This window comes from Hypanus sabinus, chromosome 7 (genome assembly GCF_030144855.1).
Source record: "Hypanus sabinus isolate sHypSab1 chromosome 7, sHypSab1.hap1, whole genome shotgun sequence".
Taxonomy (NCBI): Eukaryota; Metazoa; Chordata; class Chondrichthyes; order Myliobatiformes; family Dasyatidae; genus Hypanus; species Hypanus sabinus.
The window spans coordinates 127521149-127540816 of NC_082712.1; the positions used below are offsets into that span (position 1 = coordinate 127521149).

At 43.0% G+C, this 19668-nt stretch overlaps 1 protein-coding gene across 1 annotated transcript in view; it reads left to right on the top strand.

Annotated features, from left to right (window-relative positions):
- The window catches only part of LOC132397544 (uncharacterized), a 215824-nt gene that overhangs the window by 97264 nt on the left and 98892 nt on the right, over positions 1–19668 (top strand). Inside the window, exons 31-36 of the mRNA XM_059976370.1 lie at positions 3508–3780; positions 8336–8608; positions 9087–9359; positions 11624–11896; positions 16452–16740; positions 17075–17475. Of these exons, the coding sequence (XP_059832353.1) occupies positions 3508–3780; positions 8336–8608; positions 9087–9359; positions 11624–11896; positions 16452–16740; positions 17075–17475 (1782 nt within the window). The remainder of the gene's footprint in view (positions 1–3507; positions 3781–8335; positions 8609–9086; positions 9360–11623; positions 11897–16451; positions 16741–17074; positions 17476–19668) is intronic.

The following is a 19668-nucleotide window of genomic DNA, read 5'->3' on the forward strand; positions in this document are numbered from 1 at the left end:
TTGCAGGGATAAGTGCCAGGTGGGAGATCCATGGGGAGGGACGTGTGGACCGGGGAGTTGCAGAGGGACCGATCCCTGCGGACAGCAGAGAGGGCTAGAGAGGGAAAGGTGTGCTTAGGAGGGCTAGAGAGGGAAATGTGTGCTCAGTGGAGGGGTCGTGTTGAATGTGGTGGAAGTTGTAGAGGATAATATGCTGGATCTGGAGGCTGGTGGGGTGGTAGGTGAGGACAAGGGGACCTCGGTCCCTGTTGTTGTGACGGGTGAATGGGGTGAGGGCCGAACTGTGGGAAATGGAGGAGATGCGGATGAGGGCATCATTGATAACAGCAGAAGGGAAACCATGATCCTTAAAGAAAGAAGACGTTTGAGATGTCCTTGAATGGAAAGCCTCATCCTGGGAGCAGATGCAGTGGAGGCGGTGGAACTGGGAATAGGGTATAGCATTTTTGCATTTGGCAGGGTGGGAAGAGGGCCTATCACCTCTCTCATGATTCTGCCTTCTTCTACTATGGTCTGTGGTTTCTTGAGCAGAAGGGAGGTTAGGGAGGGCTACAAAGTGCACCATCTTGGAGAACCGGTCTACCACGGTGAGGATGTGGTGTTTCCATGGGAAGGGGGTAGACCGGTAAGGAAATTTAGTGCAATTTGCGACCAGGGAGGACCAGGGACAGTTAGAGGACATAGTAATCCTATAGGTGGCCGATGAGAGGCTTTTCAACAGGCACAGATGGAACATGCCGAGTCATAGTATCCCCCTCCCTCACACTGACTAGATGGTGTACATTGCGAAGGTCCAACTTCGAGAAGATGGTGGCTCCAAGAAGTGGTTCAAGTGCCAAATTAATGAGGGGTAGTGGGTACTTATTTTCAACTGTTATGTTGTTTAGGCCTCGGTAATCAAAACAAGGATGAAGCGACCTATCCTTCTTTTCTACAGAGAAGAAACTGGCACCTACCAGGAAGGGTGAAGGTCTAATTATGCCCACCGTGAGGGCTCGCTATTGTATTTCTCCGTGGCCTTCCTCTCCAGTCGGGACAGGTTATAAAGATGACTGGTGGGTAATGAGGCCCCGGGATAAGGTCAATGGCACAATCATACGGGCGGTGCGAAGGCAGGGAAAGAGCCCATTGTTTCCTGAATACCTCTCCCAGGACATGGTACTCTGTGGGGCTCTGGACAAGTCGAGGGAGACCAAGACAGGCTGAGTAGCAGTAGTCCCCCTGGGAGATGGTGCTGACCGCGGAAATTGGCATGGCAAAACCGGCTCCAGCTGGCTAATTTCCCGGTAGAACAGTCGATGTGGGCATTGTGGTGGTTCAGCCATGGGATCCTAGAACTCCAGGGGCTTGAGGCGAATGAATGAGGTTGAGTCATACCTCCTCCCGATGCTTTCCGGAGAGAATCAAGGTCAGGGATGGCATACCGTGGGTCAACCAAGCCAGCAGTTTTCCATCCAGTTCCCGCGCCTCCAGGTAGGTATTTTATGGCTCTTGAGGTCTTCTGGACTGGGAGGCTAATTCTTCATCCAACAGATTGCCCTCTGCACCAGAATCCAACTAGGCACAGGGACTGTTGTTGATGATTCACAATAGCCGGGATCTGCATCCAGATCTGGGGAACTGAAGGGAGTGTCGTCTGACTCACCAGAACAGTAGGAACGGGAGCTCTGCAAGGAACGGAAGGGAGAGAGACGTTAGGGCTGGTTGAAGATGGTAAGGTGGGCCGTGTAATGTCCCGAGGAACGGGGTGACCGGTCTTTTCTCTCAGACGCTCTCGAAGTCGATTATCTAGCCTAGTGGCTAGAGAGACCAAGGAGACCAGGCTGTCCGTGTCATCATCATTTCGGAGACGAAGGACGAGAAGGAGGAACAGACCTCTGGCCGGTTGTCCCAGATCACGGTGGCCCATGCTAAGGCATCCCCTCGTAACAGTCCCATGATGACACAATTTTTGATCTGTCCATGCTCTACGTACTTTGCTGTTGCTCAAAAACCAGAGCAATGTAGTAAAATGGCCCGCACTTCCCTAGTTCCCCAGGATAAAATGTGAGTTTATCCACTCTGGAAGAAAGAAGAAATATGTAAATCATTGTTCAGATAGAATCTACAATGAGATCTAGAAATTGTAGAACATGAACCTAAAATACAGCGTACAGTTTCATCAAACAGTTAAGAAGGTTCATGAAATGTTAACATTCATTGCAGGGGGTATGTTTGATGCAACTTTATAGGATGGTGGTAAGACCACACTTGGAATGATGCAAACAGTTTTGGCCTCAACAATGGTGGAAGGATGTATGTGCATTGGAGCAGTGCAGGGAAGGTTCACGTGGATGATTCATAAAATGAAGGGATTAACATGAGAAGAATGGTTAATAGATTTAGCCTGTGTTCATTGGAGCAGCAGACGTAATCTTGTGAGAACATGTAAGTTGCTGAGAGGCTGTTAGATCTAGAGAAAGTACCTAGAACTTGGGGATTGTTTTTAAATAAGGGATCTCCCATTTTAGACTCAGAGGAAGAGGCATTTCTCTTTTGAGAGACTACAGAGGAATTCCCAACTGCAGAGACTTCTAGAGGTAGAGCTATATTCATGACAGAATGACAAATTTTTAAGTAATATTAAAATTTGTAATAATCCAGCACTCTCAATACTGTAGTGGTGACACGCAAATGGACAGATTTTCTTTTCTGTTGAATGTTACATCTCATAATAGTCCACCCAACGTACTTTAAATTACCCAGTGAGGAGACAGGTTTAAAGGGAGTACAGGAACTAGTGGCCTGGTGACAGACTGTGAGAACAGGACACCGCTGAGTCCAGAGTGAGCATGGAACATCGGTCCTGTGTGAGTTTAAAGTGAGCACGGCAATGGGGTCTAGAGAATTTCAAGTAAGCTTAAAATAAGGTCTCACGCAGTTTTGTGGGAGTGCGGGGACAGGGATCCAGTAAATTTAAAAGGAGCATTAGAACAGAGCCTCAGTGAATTTAAGGGGACTGCAGGAGCTGGAACCCCAGTAGGCTTAAGTAGAATTTGGAAAATAAAACCAGATACTCCAAATGTCAAAACATTCCATTTGACAAAAAGTTGGAGGGCAGATTATAGGAATTTTATGTACATTGCATAATGAAGAAAGCAGGAAATTGATGTTCAGGGGATGAATGGTCTACTCCTATGCCATTTCTTATATACTTATGTTTGAAGAACAATGCTTTCAGCTCATTGTAAAGACCCCTTTCACACGAGATGAGGATAAGATGATTTTTCACCTTTCTAACTATAAATCTGATCTTGGACTTGATGCTAGTGATTTTGAAGCACTGTTATCATTCCATTCTTTTTACTTAACAATTCCCCCTGTCCCGTTGAGGGTATTTCAGTCTAGTTCATGGAAAGCTCCATCAACAATTTTTAGGGAATTCTGCCCATGACACAGTGAAAGGATGTAAATTGTATTCATTTTCCAAACTATATTTACCATGATGTAATTTTATTTCTCTCACAGTTCCTTCACCACCTAGAAACATAGTAGTGACCGCTGTCACTAATTCATCACTTCATTTTAGCTGGGAGAGACCAGAAGATATGAATCTGGGAGAATACACTTTTATTGTCAGCTACCAAATGGCTCAAGCATCAAATAGTACAACTTATAGAGAAGAAGAAAATAAATCGGCTATATTTAATCTTAGCTCTGGAACTAATTACACCATAACTGTTCTTACCAATATTCTTCAGAATTTGAACAGCAGCTTTGTGACAAAATCTGTCTACACAAGTAAGTGCCTATATTCTTCGCCTGCAAAGCTGAAATGTTTTGTTTGATTACATGAAGGAAAATATTTCACATTCGCTTTGCTTCCTACAGTACATTTCATCAGAGTGAATGTAATTTCTGGGGTGAAACAGCAGAGTAATGGCTAGTGCAACGCCTTACAGCTGTATGATGGGGGTTATAAAGAGTTTGTCCATTCCCCTGTGACCATGTGGGTTCTCCCAGGTGTTCCCGTTCCCTTCACATTCCAGAGACGTACGGTTAGGACTAGTGAATTGTGGGCATGTTATGTTGGCACTGGAAGTACATTGTCAAACTGGAGAGGGTCAGAAGGAATTTACACAGATGCTGCCTGAACTAGAGAGCATGAGTTATGGGAAACAGTTGGCCTCACTGGATCTTTATTTATTGGAGAATAAGACAAATATCATAGAATTGATAAAATTGTGGTGGTATGGATAAGGTGGATGGTCAAAGCCTTTTCCCCATAGTTAGAGATCCTTAAACTACAGGCCACAGGTACAAGTTGACAGCGAGTTAAAAAGAACTGAGAGGTAACTTCTTCGCACAGAAGATGGTGAGTACCAGGAATGAGCTACAGGCAGGTACACCTGCAACATTTGTAAGGCATTTGGATAACTATATGCAGGGGAAGGGGGAACATTATGCGCTTCATACGTGCAGCTGGAACTGGCAGGGAGCATGCTGTGGTCAGCATGGACCAGTTGGGCTGAAGGGCCAGTTTCTGTGCTGTATGATGACTGTTAGGACAGTTACAGCATGCCCAGCGCAATCACTTCTGATTTGATTGGACACAAACAACACATTTCAGTGTATGCTTCAAGTACATATGACAAATAAAGATAACATTTATCCTTAGTTCATAATGGGCACAGTAACTATAATGGTAGAGTCTGATTTTGGGCAGTAGGTGAATATTGGAATCCCATTTGTTGTTTGTCGAAGATGGTTTAGCAAAGATTTCCTTAGTTCTTAAATAACAGTTCAGGAATTGATTTTCCAAGGCTGCCCACTCCATTGACCACATGAAGCTCCCATCAGCTTGTGAAACTGCCACACACATGCTTCAACGTGTCTTCAGGCTCCACTGCTTTCCTCAAGACATAGTGTCTGATCGTGGATCACAGTTCACTTCCCACTTTTGGAAGGAATTCTGCTCTCTTGTAGAAGCCACAGCCAGCATCTCATCTGCTTTCCACCAACAATCAAATGGTCCAATGGAGAGAGTGAACCAGGAGTTAGAGACAACCCTGCATTGCCTTGCCTCTTCCAACTCCACGTCCTGGAGCTCCCAATTGGTTTGGGCAGAGATCGCCGACAATAACCTTCAGTCATCCTCCCCCAATATGTCTCCCTTCGAATGCCAGAAGGGATTCCAGCTGCCATTCTTCTCCGATCAGAAGAATGATGTAGGAGCTCCTGCTGCTGAACAGCTGATGCTGCACTACAAGTGCACCTGGAGACGTACCAGGGCTTCTATCTTACGCGCCCACAAACAGAACTCCCGGCAGACTGATCAGCTCCGCTGACAGTTAAGGCCATTCAAGCCAGGAGAGTTCTGGTTGACATCCAGGGATTTTCCACTGATGGTCGAGAGGCGCAAATTGGCAACGCACTACGCGGGACCATTTGTAGTTGAAAAAACTGTCAACAAGGTATTGTATAGATTGCATCTACCAGCATCAATGAAGATCCACCCTGTATTCCATGCTTCCCAGCTCAAGTCAGTCAGTACCTCTCCCCTGGCTCCACCTGGCATCTCGCCAGATACATGGTAAGGTCCAATACCTTGTAGACAAAGATGGGTGTGGTCCAGAAGAACGTTCTTAGATCCTGGACAAGTCACTCATCAAGGACTTCCAGCAGACACAGGGCAATGCTTTTGGAGGGGTGGGCTGTCACACCCATGAGTCAGCAGCGCAGCAGCTACGGCAATTGCGCTCGTCAATATGCATGTGTCAGCTAATTATTATCACATTGTGATGGTATTTAACTGCATTCTCTTTGTTTTAACTCTTGTCAAGACCCGAGCAAAGCACAGCAACATTTCGCTGTCTACTTGTATTATGGCTTGCCTGAAAAATTGGACTATAGAGTTAGCTGACTTGGAAGACTAGTGGTATTAATTTCATACTTAGTTATTCCTTTGAGCTGCAGTGTAGGCTTTGTTTTCCATTTGAGAGTTTTAGTTAATGACCCTGTTTGGCCTAGCACTTACTGATTTCTTTTCCTTCTAACTCTCGTTGCATTAAAGTCTGTGAACTATTGACCCACTTCAGTGTCCTTCGCTCCAAACTTGGGCCAAATCGGAACAAAGTGACAGTAGCAGGTGCCAGAAGAATGTTGATATCTCCTCTACACATTCCTGACACTTCAAGGAATCGTCATGAGAGGCCTGAAACTTCTCCAAGCAATTTTCTGAGCCAATCCAATCAGTCTGCTACATACTTCCTTATTTCGGGGCTCACCCAACTGCCAGTTAGCATGATTAACTGAAATCAACGCTGAGACTAAAAACCTCTCTTCCCTCTTCTGACAACAGCTCCAATTTATGACTTTTCCCCCACATTCTTCTATTAACCTGTTTTCTTCCTTTATAACTCCTCCTGGACTCAAGTGGTATAGCTACTGAAACTCCTGTACCACCTTCCTGATGGGAACAGCAAGAAGAGAACGTGGCCTTGATAGTAGAGGTCCCAGTTGATGGTTTCTGCTTTCCTGCGACAGCACTACGTATAAATGTGCAGAAGAGTGGAGGTATCTTTCCCGTGATGGACTGGGCCATATCCATTTACATACGAAGCTGTGATGCAACCAGTCAATATAAACTCCACTATAGAAAAATGAGAAAGTTTTGGATGACACGCTGAATCTTCACAAACTTCTCAGAAAATAGAGGTGATGCCAGGCTTTCTTTGTAATGGCACGTATGTGTTAAACCCAGGACAGCTCGTCTGAAAACTACGCAATTTAAAGATGCTGACCCTCTCCACACCTGATCCCAATTGAGGATTGACTCATGGACGTCTGGTTTCATCTGGTAGTAAATTATGACTTTCTTGGCCTTGCCGATGTAGAGTGAGAGGTTGTTACTGTGCCATCACTCACCAAGATGTTCAATTTCCCTCCTCTCAGCTGATTCGTCTGAATCTTTGACTCAGCCAACAAAAATGATTTTGTTAGCAAACGTAAATATGGCATTGAATTTGTGCTTATCCACACAGTCATAAGCATAAAGGGAATGGAACAGGCGAATAAGCCCACAGACCTGTGGTGCACTTGTGCTGATGGAGATTCTGGAGGAGATATCGTTGCCCATTCAAGTTGACTGGGATCTGCTATTACAGAAACCTGAAAAGTCTATGGAAAAAAAAGGAAACTCCATTAGTGTTCTTACAGTAAGATTAATGTACACAAGTTTAACTCAGTACAAAGCATGCCTCTTGGCTGTAGATGCATACCATTCACCTGAAGGTTGATAAAAAGGAAGTGGTACTAAATTGGGATGGATGCAATTCATCAGATCTCAGACATCTGAGATCTCTCTCCACTGATGCTTAGACTTAGCAGCCAAACTAATCATCAGTTTCAGCAATCAAAGTTGGATGTGGATGCTTCCATTTGAAAGGAAGCCAAGGTAAGAAATATAATAAGTCTTAAGCTGTAAAAAAGAATCACCATTCGCCCACCTGTTTAGATCATGATATATTTCTGGCACTGAACAATGGTCTGTTTACAGGACAGGCCTTCCAAATAACTTTGCTCCAGCATTACTTTTGCACATTGCCTGGGAGCAGAGGGAGTGCACGGGGAAGTTTGATGACTCTTTGCATTTACAATTAGTGATATGGTTGACCTGGACTATCAAGAGCCTGTTTGTGAACCAAGACACATAGTATAGTCTCTGTCGTTCAGGAGCATTACTTAGGCCATGGTATAGAAAGTAGCTAAGAAGTGCTTTAGTTGTGCAGTTCAAGTATGCATTTAAGGGGTAGCTTTTGAGATCACAGCTCAGAATCAGGATCAGGTTTATTGTCATTGACGTATGTTTGAAATTGGTTGTTTTGTAACAGTACAATGGTTGAAAGCATTAAAAAAATTACTCTGAGTTCCAATGAAAATGAATTAAATAAATAGTGCAAAAAAGGTATATTGAGGTTGTGTTCATGCGTTCATGGACCATTCAGAATTCTGATGGTGAAAGGGAAGAAGTTGTTTCTTAATATTGAGGGTGTGTCTTAAGTCACCTGCAACTCCTTCCTGGTGATAGTAATGAGAAGAGGGCATGTCCAAAATGGTTAACATTCCTAATGATGGATGCCGCCATTTGAGGCAAAGCATTTTGAAGATTTCCTCAATGGTGGGGAGACGAGTGCCCATGAAAATGGGTTTGGATGCAGAAGTACAATGAAAACTTACCACCATCTGTTTTACATTAACCATCAAATCTGAGCTATTCTCAGTTCATAAAATACATCTATCACCAGCAATTGGTTTTCAAAGATAATCAGCAAAATTAATTTATTTTCCCCAACAGAACCAAACGTAGTGAACAGCCTACAAGTTGACTATGTTGGCACTGACTCCATAACACTGAATTGGGAACAACCAATAGGATATAAAGATGACTATCGCTATCTGGTAGTGACAAAAACAACTTCAGAACCTGCCATTATCATTCAAAATGAAACTGTAAAATTTGAAAATGCTACTGTGAGCGGTCTGACCGCTGGAACCAACTACACCTTCACCGTTATCACACTTGTAGCCAATGTCCAGTCTGATTCCAGAGAAGTATCCAGCTACACAAGTAAGTACAGCAGAAGGTGGCTTCCCTCTATAGTAAATTGTATAAATAATTAATTTCCACTGAAGAACACAAGATCAAAGTCCTGAACACCACTTCTCAATCTTATTAAATGTGTGTCACTTTGATATTCTGTCCCATTCCTGCTCTGAGCTTCACTGCAATTGTGCTAGAAACCAAAGACTGAGATCCCACGTTTAGCTTGCGGTATCGACGTCCTCCTTTCAGTCTGACCTGTATCATTCTCTTTGCAGATGCTACCGAATCTGTTGCAAATTTCCTGCCATTGTGTTTACTTCATGTTTTGAGTGATTTTAATTGTATAATCCTTGCAACTACTCCTTATTAATTTAACTAAATTCAATATCTTTCTCATCTGCTGAGATGGTCCTGTGCTGTGATGAACATAATTACCTTACACCACGTTACGTTCTGTGTCTGAAACCTCCTGGAAAATCCCATCATTTCTTTCATCCCACAGAACCTGTACAGATACCAGAAGCAAACATCAGTGTTAGCAGCAATGGGACAGTGGATAGATTGTCTGTCTCCTGGATTCCACCACCTGGAAACGTGGAGCTGTTCTTTATCACTCTTCAAGGTGTAAATTATACGTCTGTACAAACAGTCAGCAGTAGAAATTCCACATCTGTAACTTTCACTGATCTTCGACCTGGTCGTGTGTACAACGTCACAGTGATTACAAGCAGTGGACCCTTCAATGTTACCTCTGCCAATGTGCAGGGTATAACAGGTATGTACAAAGTGTGAAGAACAGTTTTAATTGAATTTCTTTTGTATTAGAAATGATAAATGTGGAACACGTTCTTAAGCATTGACTGCCAAGATTGAGACATGAAATCACTATGATTGAAGAATTTGATCTCCAGTATTTCACTAACACTGATTGTTTGACCCCGATTCAATATTTAATTATTGGGGATGGGGATGTTGCCAAGCAGAACAAATCCAACATACAAGCTGGAGGAACTCAGCAGGTTGGGCAGCATCCGTGGAAACGAGCAGTCAACGTTTCGGGCTGAGACAATTCATCAGGACTGAAGGGGGTGGGAGCAGGGTGCCAGCAGTTTTCCATCCAGTTCCCACGCCTCCAGATAGGTATTTTATGGCTCTCGAGGTCTTCTGGACTGGGAGGCTAATTCTTCATCCAACAGATTGCCCTCTGCACCAGAATCCAACTAGGCACAGGGACTGTTGTTGATGATTCACGATAGCCGGGATCTGCATCCAGATCTGGGGAACTGAAAGGAGTGTCATCTGACTCACCGGAACAGTAGGAACGGGAGCTCTGCAAGGAACGGAAGGGAGAGAGACGTTAGGGCTGGTTGAAGATGGTAAGGTGGGCTGTGTAATGACCCGAGGAATGGGGTGACCGGTCTTTTCTCTCAGACGCTCTCGAAGTCGATTATCTAGCCTAGTGGCTAGAGAGACCAAGGAGACCAGGCTGTCCGTGTCATCCTCATTTCAGAGACGAAGCAGGAGAAGGAGGAACAGACCTCTGGCCGGTTGTCCCAGATCATTGTGGTCCATGCTAAGGATAAAATGTGAGTTTATCCACTCTGGAAGAAAGAAGAAATATGTAAATCATTGTTCAGATAGAATCTACAATGAGATCTAGAAATTGTAGAACATGAACCTAAAACACAGCGTACAGTTTCATCAAACAGTTAAGAAGGTTCATGAAATGTTAACATTCATGGTAGGGGGTATGTTTGATGCAACTTTATAGGATGTTGGTAAGTCCACACTTGGAATGATGCAAACAGTGTTGTCCTCAACGATTGTGGAAGGATGTATGTGCATTGGAGCAGTGCAGGGAAGGTTCACGTGGATGATTCATAAAATGAAGGGATTAACATGAGAAGAATGGTTAATAGATTTAGCCTGTGTTCATTGGAGCAGCAGACGTAATCTTGTGGGAACATGTAAGTTGCTGAGAGGCTGTTAGATCTAGAGAAAGTACCTAGAACTTGGGGATTGTTTTTAAATAAGGGATCTCCCATTTTAGACTCAGAGGAAGAGGCATTTCTCTTTTGAGAGACTACAGAGGAATTCCCAACTGCAGAGACTTCTAGAGGTAGAGCTATATTCATGACAGAATGACAGATTTTTAAGTAATATTAAAATTTGTAATAATCCAGCACTCTCAATACTGTAGTGGTGACACGCAAATGGGCAGATTTTCTTTTCTGTTGAATGTTACTCCTCATAATAGTCCACCCAACGTACTTTAAATTACCCAGTGAGGAGACAGGTTTAAAGGGAGTACAGGAACTAGTGGCCTGGCGACAGACTGTCAGAACAGGACACCGCTGAGTCCAGAGTGAGCATCGTTCCTGTGTGAGTTTAAAGTGAGCACGGCAATGGGGTCTAGAGAATTTCAAGTAAGCTTAAAATAAGGTCTCAAGCAGTTTTGTGGGAGATCGGGGACAGGGATCCAGTAAATTTAAAAGGAGCATTAGAAAAGAGCCTCAATGAATTTAAGCGGACTGCAAGAACTGGAACCCCAGTAGGCTTAAATAGAATTTGGAGAATAAAACCAGACAGTCCAAATGTCAAAACATTCCATTTGATGAAAAGTTGGAGGGCAGATTATTGGAATTTTATGTACATTGCATAATGAAGAAAGCAGGAAATTGATGTTCAGGGGATGAGTGGCCTACTCCTATGCCATTTCTTATATACTTATGTTTAAAGAACAATGCTTTCAGCTCATTGTAAAGACCCCTTTCACCTAGATGAGGATAAGATGATTTTTCACCTTTCTAACTATAAATATGATCTTGGACTTGATGCTAGTGATTTTGAAGCACTGTTATCATTCCATTCTTTTTACTTAACAATTCCCCCTGTCCCGTTGAGGGTATTTCAGTCTAGTTCATGGAAAGCTCCATCAACAGTTTTCAGGGATTTCTGCCCATGACACAGTGAAAGGATGTAAATTGTATTCATTTTCCAAACTATATTTACCATGATGTAATTTTATTTCTCTCACAGCTCCTTCACCACCTAGAAACATAGTAGTGACCGCTGTCACAAATTCATCACTTCATTTTAGCTGGGAGAGACCAGAAGACATGAATCTGGGAGAATACACTTTTATTGTCAGCTACCAAATGGCTCAAGCATCAAATAGTACAACTTATAGAGAAGAAGAAAATAAATCGGCTATATTTAATCTTAGCTCTGGAACTAATTACACCATAACTGTTCTTACCAATATTCTTCAGAATTTGAACAGCAGCTTTGTGACAAAATCTGTCTACACAAGTAAGTGCCTATATTCTTCGCCTGCAAAGCTGAAATGTTTTGTTTGATTACATAAAGGAAAATATTTCACATTCGCTTTGCTTCCTACAGTACATGTCATCAGAGTGAATGTAATTTCTGGGGTGAAACAGCAGAGTAACGGCTAGTGCAACGCCTTACAGCTGTATGATGGGGGTTATAAAGAGTTTGTCCATTCCCCTGTGACCATGTGGGTTCTCCCAGGTGTTCCCGTTCCCTTCACATTCCAGAGACGTACGGTTAGGACTAGTGAATTGTGGGCATGTTATGTTGGCACTGGAAGTACAGTGTCAAACTGGAGAGGGTCAGAAGGAATTTACACAGATGCTGCCTGAACTAGAGAGCATGAGTTATGGGAAACAGTTGACCTCACTGGATCTTTATTTATTGGAGAATAAGACAAATATCATAGAATTGATAAAATTGTGGTGGTATGGATAAGGTGGATGGTCAAAGCCTTTTCCCCATAGTTAGAGATCCTTAAACTACAGGCCACAGGTACAAGTTGAGAGCGAGTTAAAAAGAACTGAGAGGTAACTTCTTCGCACAGAAGATGGTGAGTACCAGGAATGAGATACAGGCAGGTACACCTGCAGCATTTGTAAGGCATTTGGATAACTATATGCAGGGGAAGGGGGAACATTATGCGCTTCATACGTGCAGCTGGAACTGGCAGGGAGCATGCTGTGGTCAGCATGGACCAGTTGGGCTGAAGGGCCAGTTTCTGTGCTGTATGATGACTGTTAGGACAGTTACAGCATGCCCAGCGCAATCACTTCTGATTTGATTGGACACAAACAACACATTTCAGTGTATGCTTCAAGTACATATGACAAATAAAGATAACATTTATCCTTAGTTCATAATGGGCACAGTAACTATAATGGTAGAGTCTGATTTTGGGCAGTAGGTGAATATTGGAATCCCATTTGTTGTTTGTCGAAGATGGTTTAGCAAAGATTTCCTTAGTTCTTAAATAACAGTTCAGGAATTGATTTTCCAAGGCTGCCCACTCCATTGACCACATGAAGCTCCCATCAGCTTGTGAAACTGCCACACACATGCTTCAACGTGTCTTCAGGCTCCACTGCTTTCCTCAAGACATAGTGTCTGATCGTGGATCACAGTTCACTTCCCACTTTTGGAAGGAATTCTGCTCTCTTGTAGAAGCCACAGCCAGCATCTCATCTGCTTTCCACCAACAATCAAATGGCCCAATGGAGAGAGTGAACCAGGAGTTAGAGACAATCCTGCATTGCCTTGCCTCTTCCAACGCCACATCCTGGAGCTCCCAATTGGTTTGGGCAGAGATCGCCGACAATAACCTTCAGTCATCCTCCCCCGATATGTCTCCCTTCGAATGCCAGAAGGGATTCCAGCTGCCATTCTTCTCCAATCAGAAGAATGATGTAGGAGCTCCTGCTGCTGAACAGCTGATGCTGCACTACAAGTGCACCTGGAGATGTACCAGGGCTTCTATCCTACGCGCCCACAAACAGAACTCCCGGCAGACTGATCAGCTCCGCTGACAGTTAAGGCCATTCAAGCCAGGAGAGTTCTGGTTGACATCCAGGGATTTTCCACTGATGGTCGAGAGGCACAAATTGGCAACGCACTACGCGGGACCATTTGTAGTTGAAAAAACTGTCAACAAGGTATTGTATAGATTGCATCTACCAGCATCAATGAAGATCCACCCTGTATTCCATGCTTCCCAGCTCAAGCCAGTCAGTACCTCTCCCCTGGCTCCACCTGGCATCTCGCCAGATATATGGTAAGGTCCAATACCTTGTAGACAAAGATGGGTGTGGTCCAGAAGAACGTTCTTAGATCCTGGACAAGTCACTCATCAAGGACTTCCAGCAGACACAGGGCAATGCTTTTGGAGGGGTGTGCTGTCACACCCATGAGTCAGCAGCGCAGCAGCTACGGCAATTGCGCTCGTCAATATGCATGTGTCAGCTAATTATTATCACATTGTGATGGTATTTAACTGCATTCTCTTTGTTTTAACTCTTGTCAAGACCCGAGCAAAGCACAGCAACATTTCGCTGTCTACTTGTATTATGGCTTGCCTGAAAAATTGGACTATAGAGTTAGCTGACTTGGAAGACTAGTGGTATTAATTTCATACTTAGTTATTCCTTTGAGCTGCAGTGTAGGCTTTGTTTTCCATTTGAGAGTTTTAGTTAATGACCCTGTTTGGCCTAGCACTTACTGATTTCTTTTCCTTCTAACTCTGGTTGCATTAAAGTCTGTGAACTATTGACCCACTTCAGTGTCCTTCGCTCCAAACTTGGGCCAAATCGGAACAAAGTGCCAGTAGCAGGTGCCAGAAGAATGTTGATATCTCCTCTACACATTCCTGACACTTCAAGGAATCATCATGAGAGGCCTGAAACTTCTCCAAGCATTTTTCTGAGCCAATCCAATCAGTCTGCTACATACTTCCTTATTTCGGGGCTCACCCAACTGCCAGTTAGCATGATTAACTGAAATCAACGCTGAGACTAAAACCTCTCTTCCCTCTTCTGACAACAGCTCCAATTTATGACTTTTCCCCCACATTCTTCTATTAACCTGTTTTCTTCCTTTATAACTCCTCCTGGACTCAAGTGGTATAGCTACTGAAACTCCTGTACCACCTTCCTGATGGGAACAGCAAGAAGAGAACGTGAGCTTGATAGTGGAGGTCCCTGTTGATGGTTTCTGCTTTCCTGCGACAGCACTACATATAAATGTGCAGAAGAGTGGAGGTATCTTTCCCGTGATGGACTGGGCCATATCCATTCACATACGAAGCTGTGATGCAACCAGTCAATATAAACTCCACTATAGAAAAATGAGAAAGTTTTGGATGACACGCTGAATCTTCACAAACTTCTCAGAAAATAGAGGTGATGCCAGGCTTTCTTTGTAATGGCACGTATGTGTTAAACCCAGGACAGCTCGTCTGAAAACTACGTAATTTAAAGATGCTGACCCTCTCCACACCTGATCCCAATTGAGGATTGACTCATGGACGTCTGGTTTCATCTGGTAGTAAATTATGACTTTCTTGGCCTTGCTGATGTAGAGTGAGAGGTTGTTACTGTGCCATCACTCACCAAGATGTTCAATTTCCCTCCTCTCAGCTGATTCGTCTGAATCTTTGACTCAGCCAACAAAAATGATTTTGTTAGCAAACGTAAATATGGCATTGAATTTGTGCTTATCCACACAGTCATAAGCATAAAGGGAATGGAGCAGTTGAATAAGCCCACAGACCTGTGGTGCACTTGTGCTGATGGAGATTCTGGAGGAGATATTGTTGCCAATTCAAGTTGACTGGGTTCTGCAATTACAGAAACCTGAAAAGTCTATGGAAAAAAAAGGAAACTCCATTGGTGTTCTTACAGTAAGATTATTGTACACAGGTTTAACTCAGTACAAAGCATGCCTCTTGGCTGTAGATGCATACCATTCACCTGAAGGTTGATAAAAAGGAAGTGGTACTAAATTGGGATGGATGCAATTCATCAGATCTCAGACATCTGAGATCTCTCTCCACTGATGCTTAGACTTAGCAGCCAAACGATCCATCAGTTTCAGCAATCAAAGTTGGATGTGGATGCTTCCACTTGAAAGGAAGCCAAGGTAAGAAATATAATAAGTCTTAAGCTGTAAAAAAGAATCACCATTCGCCCACCTGTTTAGATCATGATATATTTCCGGCACTGAACAATGGTCCATTTACAGGACAGGCCTTCCAAATAACTTTGCTTCAGCATTACTTTTGCACATTGTCTGGGAGCAGAGGGAGTGCACGGGGACGTTTGATGACCCTATGCATTTACAATTAGTGATATGGTTGACCTGGACTATCAAGAGCCTGTTTGTGAACCAAGACACATAGTATAGTCTCTGTCGTTCAGGTGCATTACTTAGGCCATGGTATAGAAAGTAGCTAAGAAGTGCTTTAGTTGTGCAGTACAAGTATGCATTTAAGGGGTAGCTTTTGAGATCACAGCTCAGAATCAGGATCAGGTTTATTGTCATTGACGTATGTTTGAAATTGGTTGTTTTGTAACAGTACAATGGTTGAAAGCATTAAAAAAATTATTCTGAGTTCCAATGAAAATGAATTAAATAAATAGTGCAAAAAAAGGTATATTGAGGTTGTGTTCATGCGTTCATGGACCATTCAGAATTCTGATGGTGAAAGGGAAGAAGTTGTTTCTTAATATTGAGGGTGTGTCTTAAGTCTCCTGCAACTCTTTCCTGGTGATAGTAATGAGAAGAGGGCATGTCCAAAATGGTTAACATCCTTAATGATGGATGCCGCCATTTGAGGCAAAGCCTTTTGAAGATTTCCTCAATGGTGGGGAGACGAGTGCCCATGAAAATGGGTTTGGATGCAGAAGTACAATGAAAGCTTACCACCATCTGTTTTACATTAACCATCAAATCTGAGCTATTCTCAGTTCATAAAATACATTTATCACCAGCAATTGGTTTTCAAAGATAATCAACAAAATTAACTTATTTTCCCCAACAGAACCAAACGTAGTGAACAGCCTACAAGTTGACTATGTTGGCACCAACTCCATAACACTGAATTGGGAACAACCAATAGGATATAAAGATGACTATCGCTATCTGGTAGTGACAAAAGCAAGTTCAGAACCTGCCATTATCATTCAAAATGGAACTGTAAAATTTGAAAATGCTACTGTGAGCAATCTGACCGCTGGAACCAACTACACCTTCACCGTTATCACACTTGTAGTCAATGTCCAGTCTGATCCCACAGAAGTATCCAGCTACACAAGTAAGTACTGCAGAAGGTGGCTTCCCTCTATAGTAAATTGTATAAATAATTAATTTCCACTGAAGAACACAAGATCAAAGTCCTGAACACCACTTCTCAATCTTATTAAATGTGTGTCACTTTGATATTCTGTCCCATTCCTGCTCTGAGCTTCACTGCAATTGTGCTAGAAACCAAAGACTGAGATCCCACGTTTAGCTTGCGGTATCGACGTCCTCCTTTCAGTCTGACCTGTATCATTCTCTTTGCAGATGCTACCGAATCTGTTGCAAATTTCCTGCCATTGTGTTTACTTCATGTTTTGAGTGATTTTAATTGTATAATCCTTGCAACTACTCCTTATTAATTTAACTAAATTCAATATCTTTCTCATCTGCTGAGATGGTCCTGTGCTGTGATGAACATAATTACCTTACACCACGTTACGTTCTGTGTCTGAAACCTCCTGGAAAATCCCATCATTTCTTTCATCCCACAGAACCTGTACAGATACCAGAAGCAAACATCAGTGTTAGCAGCAATGGGACAGTGGATAGATTGTCTGTCTCCTGGATTCCACCACCTGGAAACGTGGAGCTGTTCTTTATCACTCTTCAAGGTGTAAATTATACGTCTGTACAAACAGTCAGCAGTAGAAATTCCACATCTGTAACTTTCACTGATCTTCGACCTGGTCGTGTGTACAACGTCACAGTGATTACAAGCAGTGGACCCTTCAATGTTACCTCTGCCAATGTGCAGGGTATAACAGGTATGTACAAAGTGTGAAGAACAGTTTTAATTGAATTTCTTTTGTATTAGAAATGATAAATGTGGAACACGTTCTTAAGCATTGACTGCCAAGATTGAGACATGAAATCACTATGATTGAAGAATTTGATCTCCAGTATTTCACTAACACTGATTGTTTGACCCCGATTCAATATTTAATTATTGGGGATGGGGATGTTGCCAAGCAGAACAAATCCAACATACAAGCTGGAGGAACTCAGCAGGTTGGGCAGCATCCGTGGAAACGAGCAGTCAACGTTTCGGGCTGAGACAATTCATCAGGACTGAAGGGGGTGGGAGCAGGGTGCCAGCAGTTTTCCATCCAGTTCCCACGCCTCCAGATAGGTATTTTATGGCTCTCGAGGTCTTCTGGACTGGGAGGCTAATTCTTCATCCAACAGATTGCCCTCTGCACCAGAATCCAACTAGGCACAGGGACTGTTGTTGATGATTCACGATAGCCGGGATCTGCATCCAGATCTGGGGAACTGAAAGGAGTGTCATCTGACTCACCGGAACAGTAGGAACGGGAGCTCTGCAAGGAACGGAAGGGAGAGAGACGTTAGGGCTGGTTGAAGATGGTAAGGTGGGCTGTGTAATGACCCGAGGAATGGGGTGACCGGTCTTTTCTCTCAGACGCTCTCGAAGTCGATTATCTAGCCTAGTGGCTAGAGAGACCAAGGAGACCAGGCTGTCCGTGTCATCCTCATTTCAGAGACGAAGCAGGAGAAGGAGGAACAGACCTCTGGCCGGTTGTCCCAGATCATTGTGGTCCATGCTAAGGATAAAATGTGAGTTTATCCACTCTGGAAGAAAGAAGAAATATGTAAATCATTGTTCAGATAGAATCTACAATGAGATCTAGAAATTGTAGAACATGAACCTAAAACACAGCGTACAGTTTCATCAAACAGTTAAGAAGGTTCATGAAATGTTAACATTCATGGTAGGGGGTATGTTTGATGCAACTTTATAGGATGTTGGTAAGTCCACACTTGGAATGATGCAAACAGTGTTGTCCTCAACGATTGTGGAAGGATGTATGTGCATTGGAGCAGTGCAGGGAAGGTTCACGTGGATGATTCATAAAATGAAGGGATTAACATGAGAAGAATGGTTAATAGATTTAGCCTGTGTTCATTGGAGCAGCAGACGTAATCTTGTGGGAACATGTAAGTTGCTGAGAGGCTGTTAGATCTAGAGAAAGTACCTAGAACTTGGGGATTGTTTTTAAATAAGGGATCTCCCATTTTAGACTCAGAGGAAGAGGCATTTCTCTTTTGAGAGACTACAGAGGAATTCCCAACTGCAGAGACTTCTAGAGGTAGAGCTATATTCATGACAGAATGACAGATTTTTAAGTAATATTAAAATTTGTAATAATCCAGCACTCTCAATACTGTAGTGGTGACACGCAAATGGGCAGATTTTCTTTTCTGTTGAATGTTACTCCTCATAATAGTCCACCCAACGTACTTTAAATTACCCAGTGAGGAGACAGGTTTAAAGGGAGTACAGGAACTAGTGGCCTGGCGACAGACTGTCAGAACAGGACACCGCTGAGTCCAGAGTGAGCATCGTTCCTGTGTGAGTTTAAAGTGAGCACGGCAATGGGGTCTAGAGAATTTCAAGTAAGCTTAAAATAAGGTCTCAAGCAGTTTTGTGGGAGATCGGGGACAGGGATCCAGTAAATTTAAAAGGAGCATTAGAAAAGAGCCTCAATGAATTTAAGCGGACTGCAAGAACTGGAACCCCAGTAGGCTTAAATAGAATTTGGAGAATAAAACCAGACAGTCCAAATGTCAAAACATTCCATTTGATGAAAAGTTGGAGGGCAGATTATTGGAATTTTATGTACATTGCATAATGAAGAAAGCAGGAAATTGATGTTCAGGGGATGAGTGGCCTACTCCTATGCCATTTCTTATATACTTATGTTTAAAGAACAATGCTTTCAGCTCATTGTAAAGACCCCTTTCACCTAGATGAGGATAAGATGATTTTTCACCTTTCTAACTATAAATATGATCTTGGACTTGATGCTAGTGATTTTGAAGCACTGTTATCATTCCATTCTTTTTACTTAACAATTCCCCCTGTCCCGTTGAGGGTATTTCAGTCTAGTTCATGGAAAGCTCCATCAACAGTTTTCAGGGATTTCTGCCCATGACAC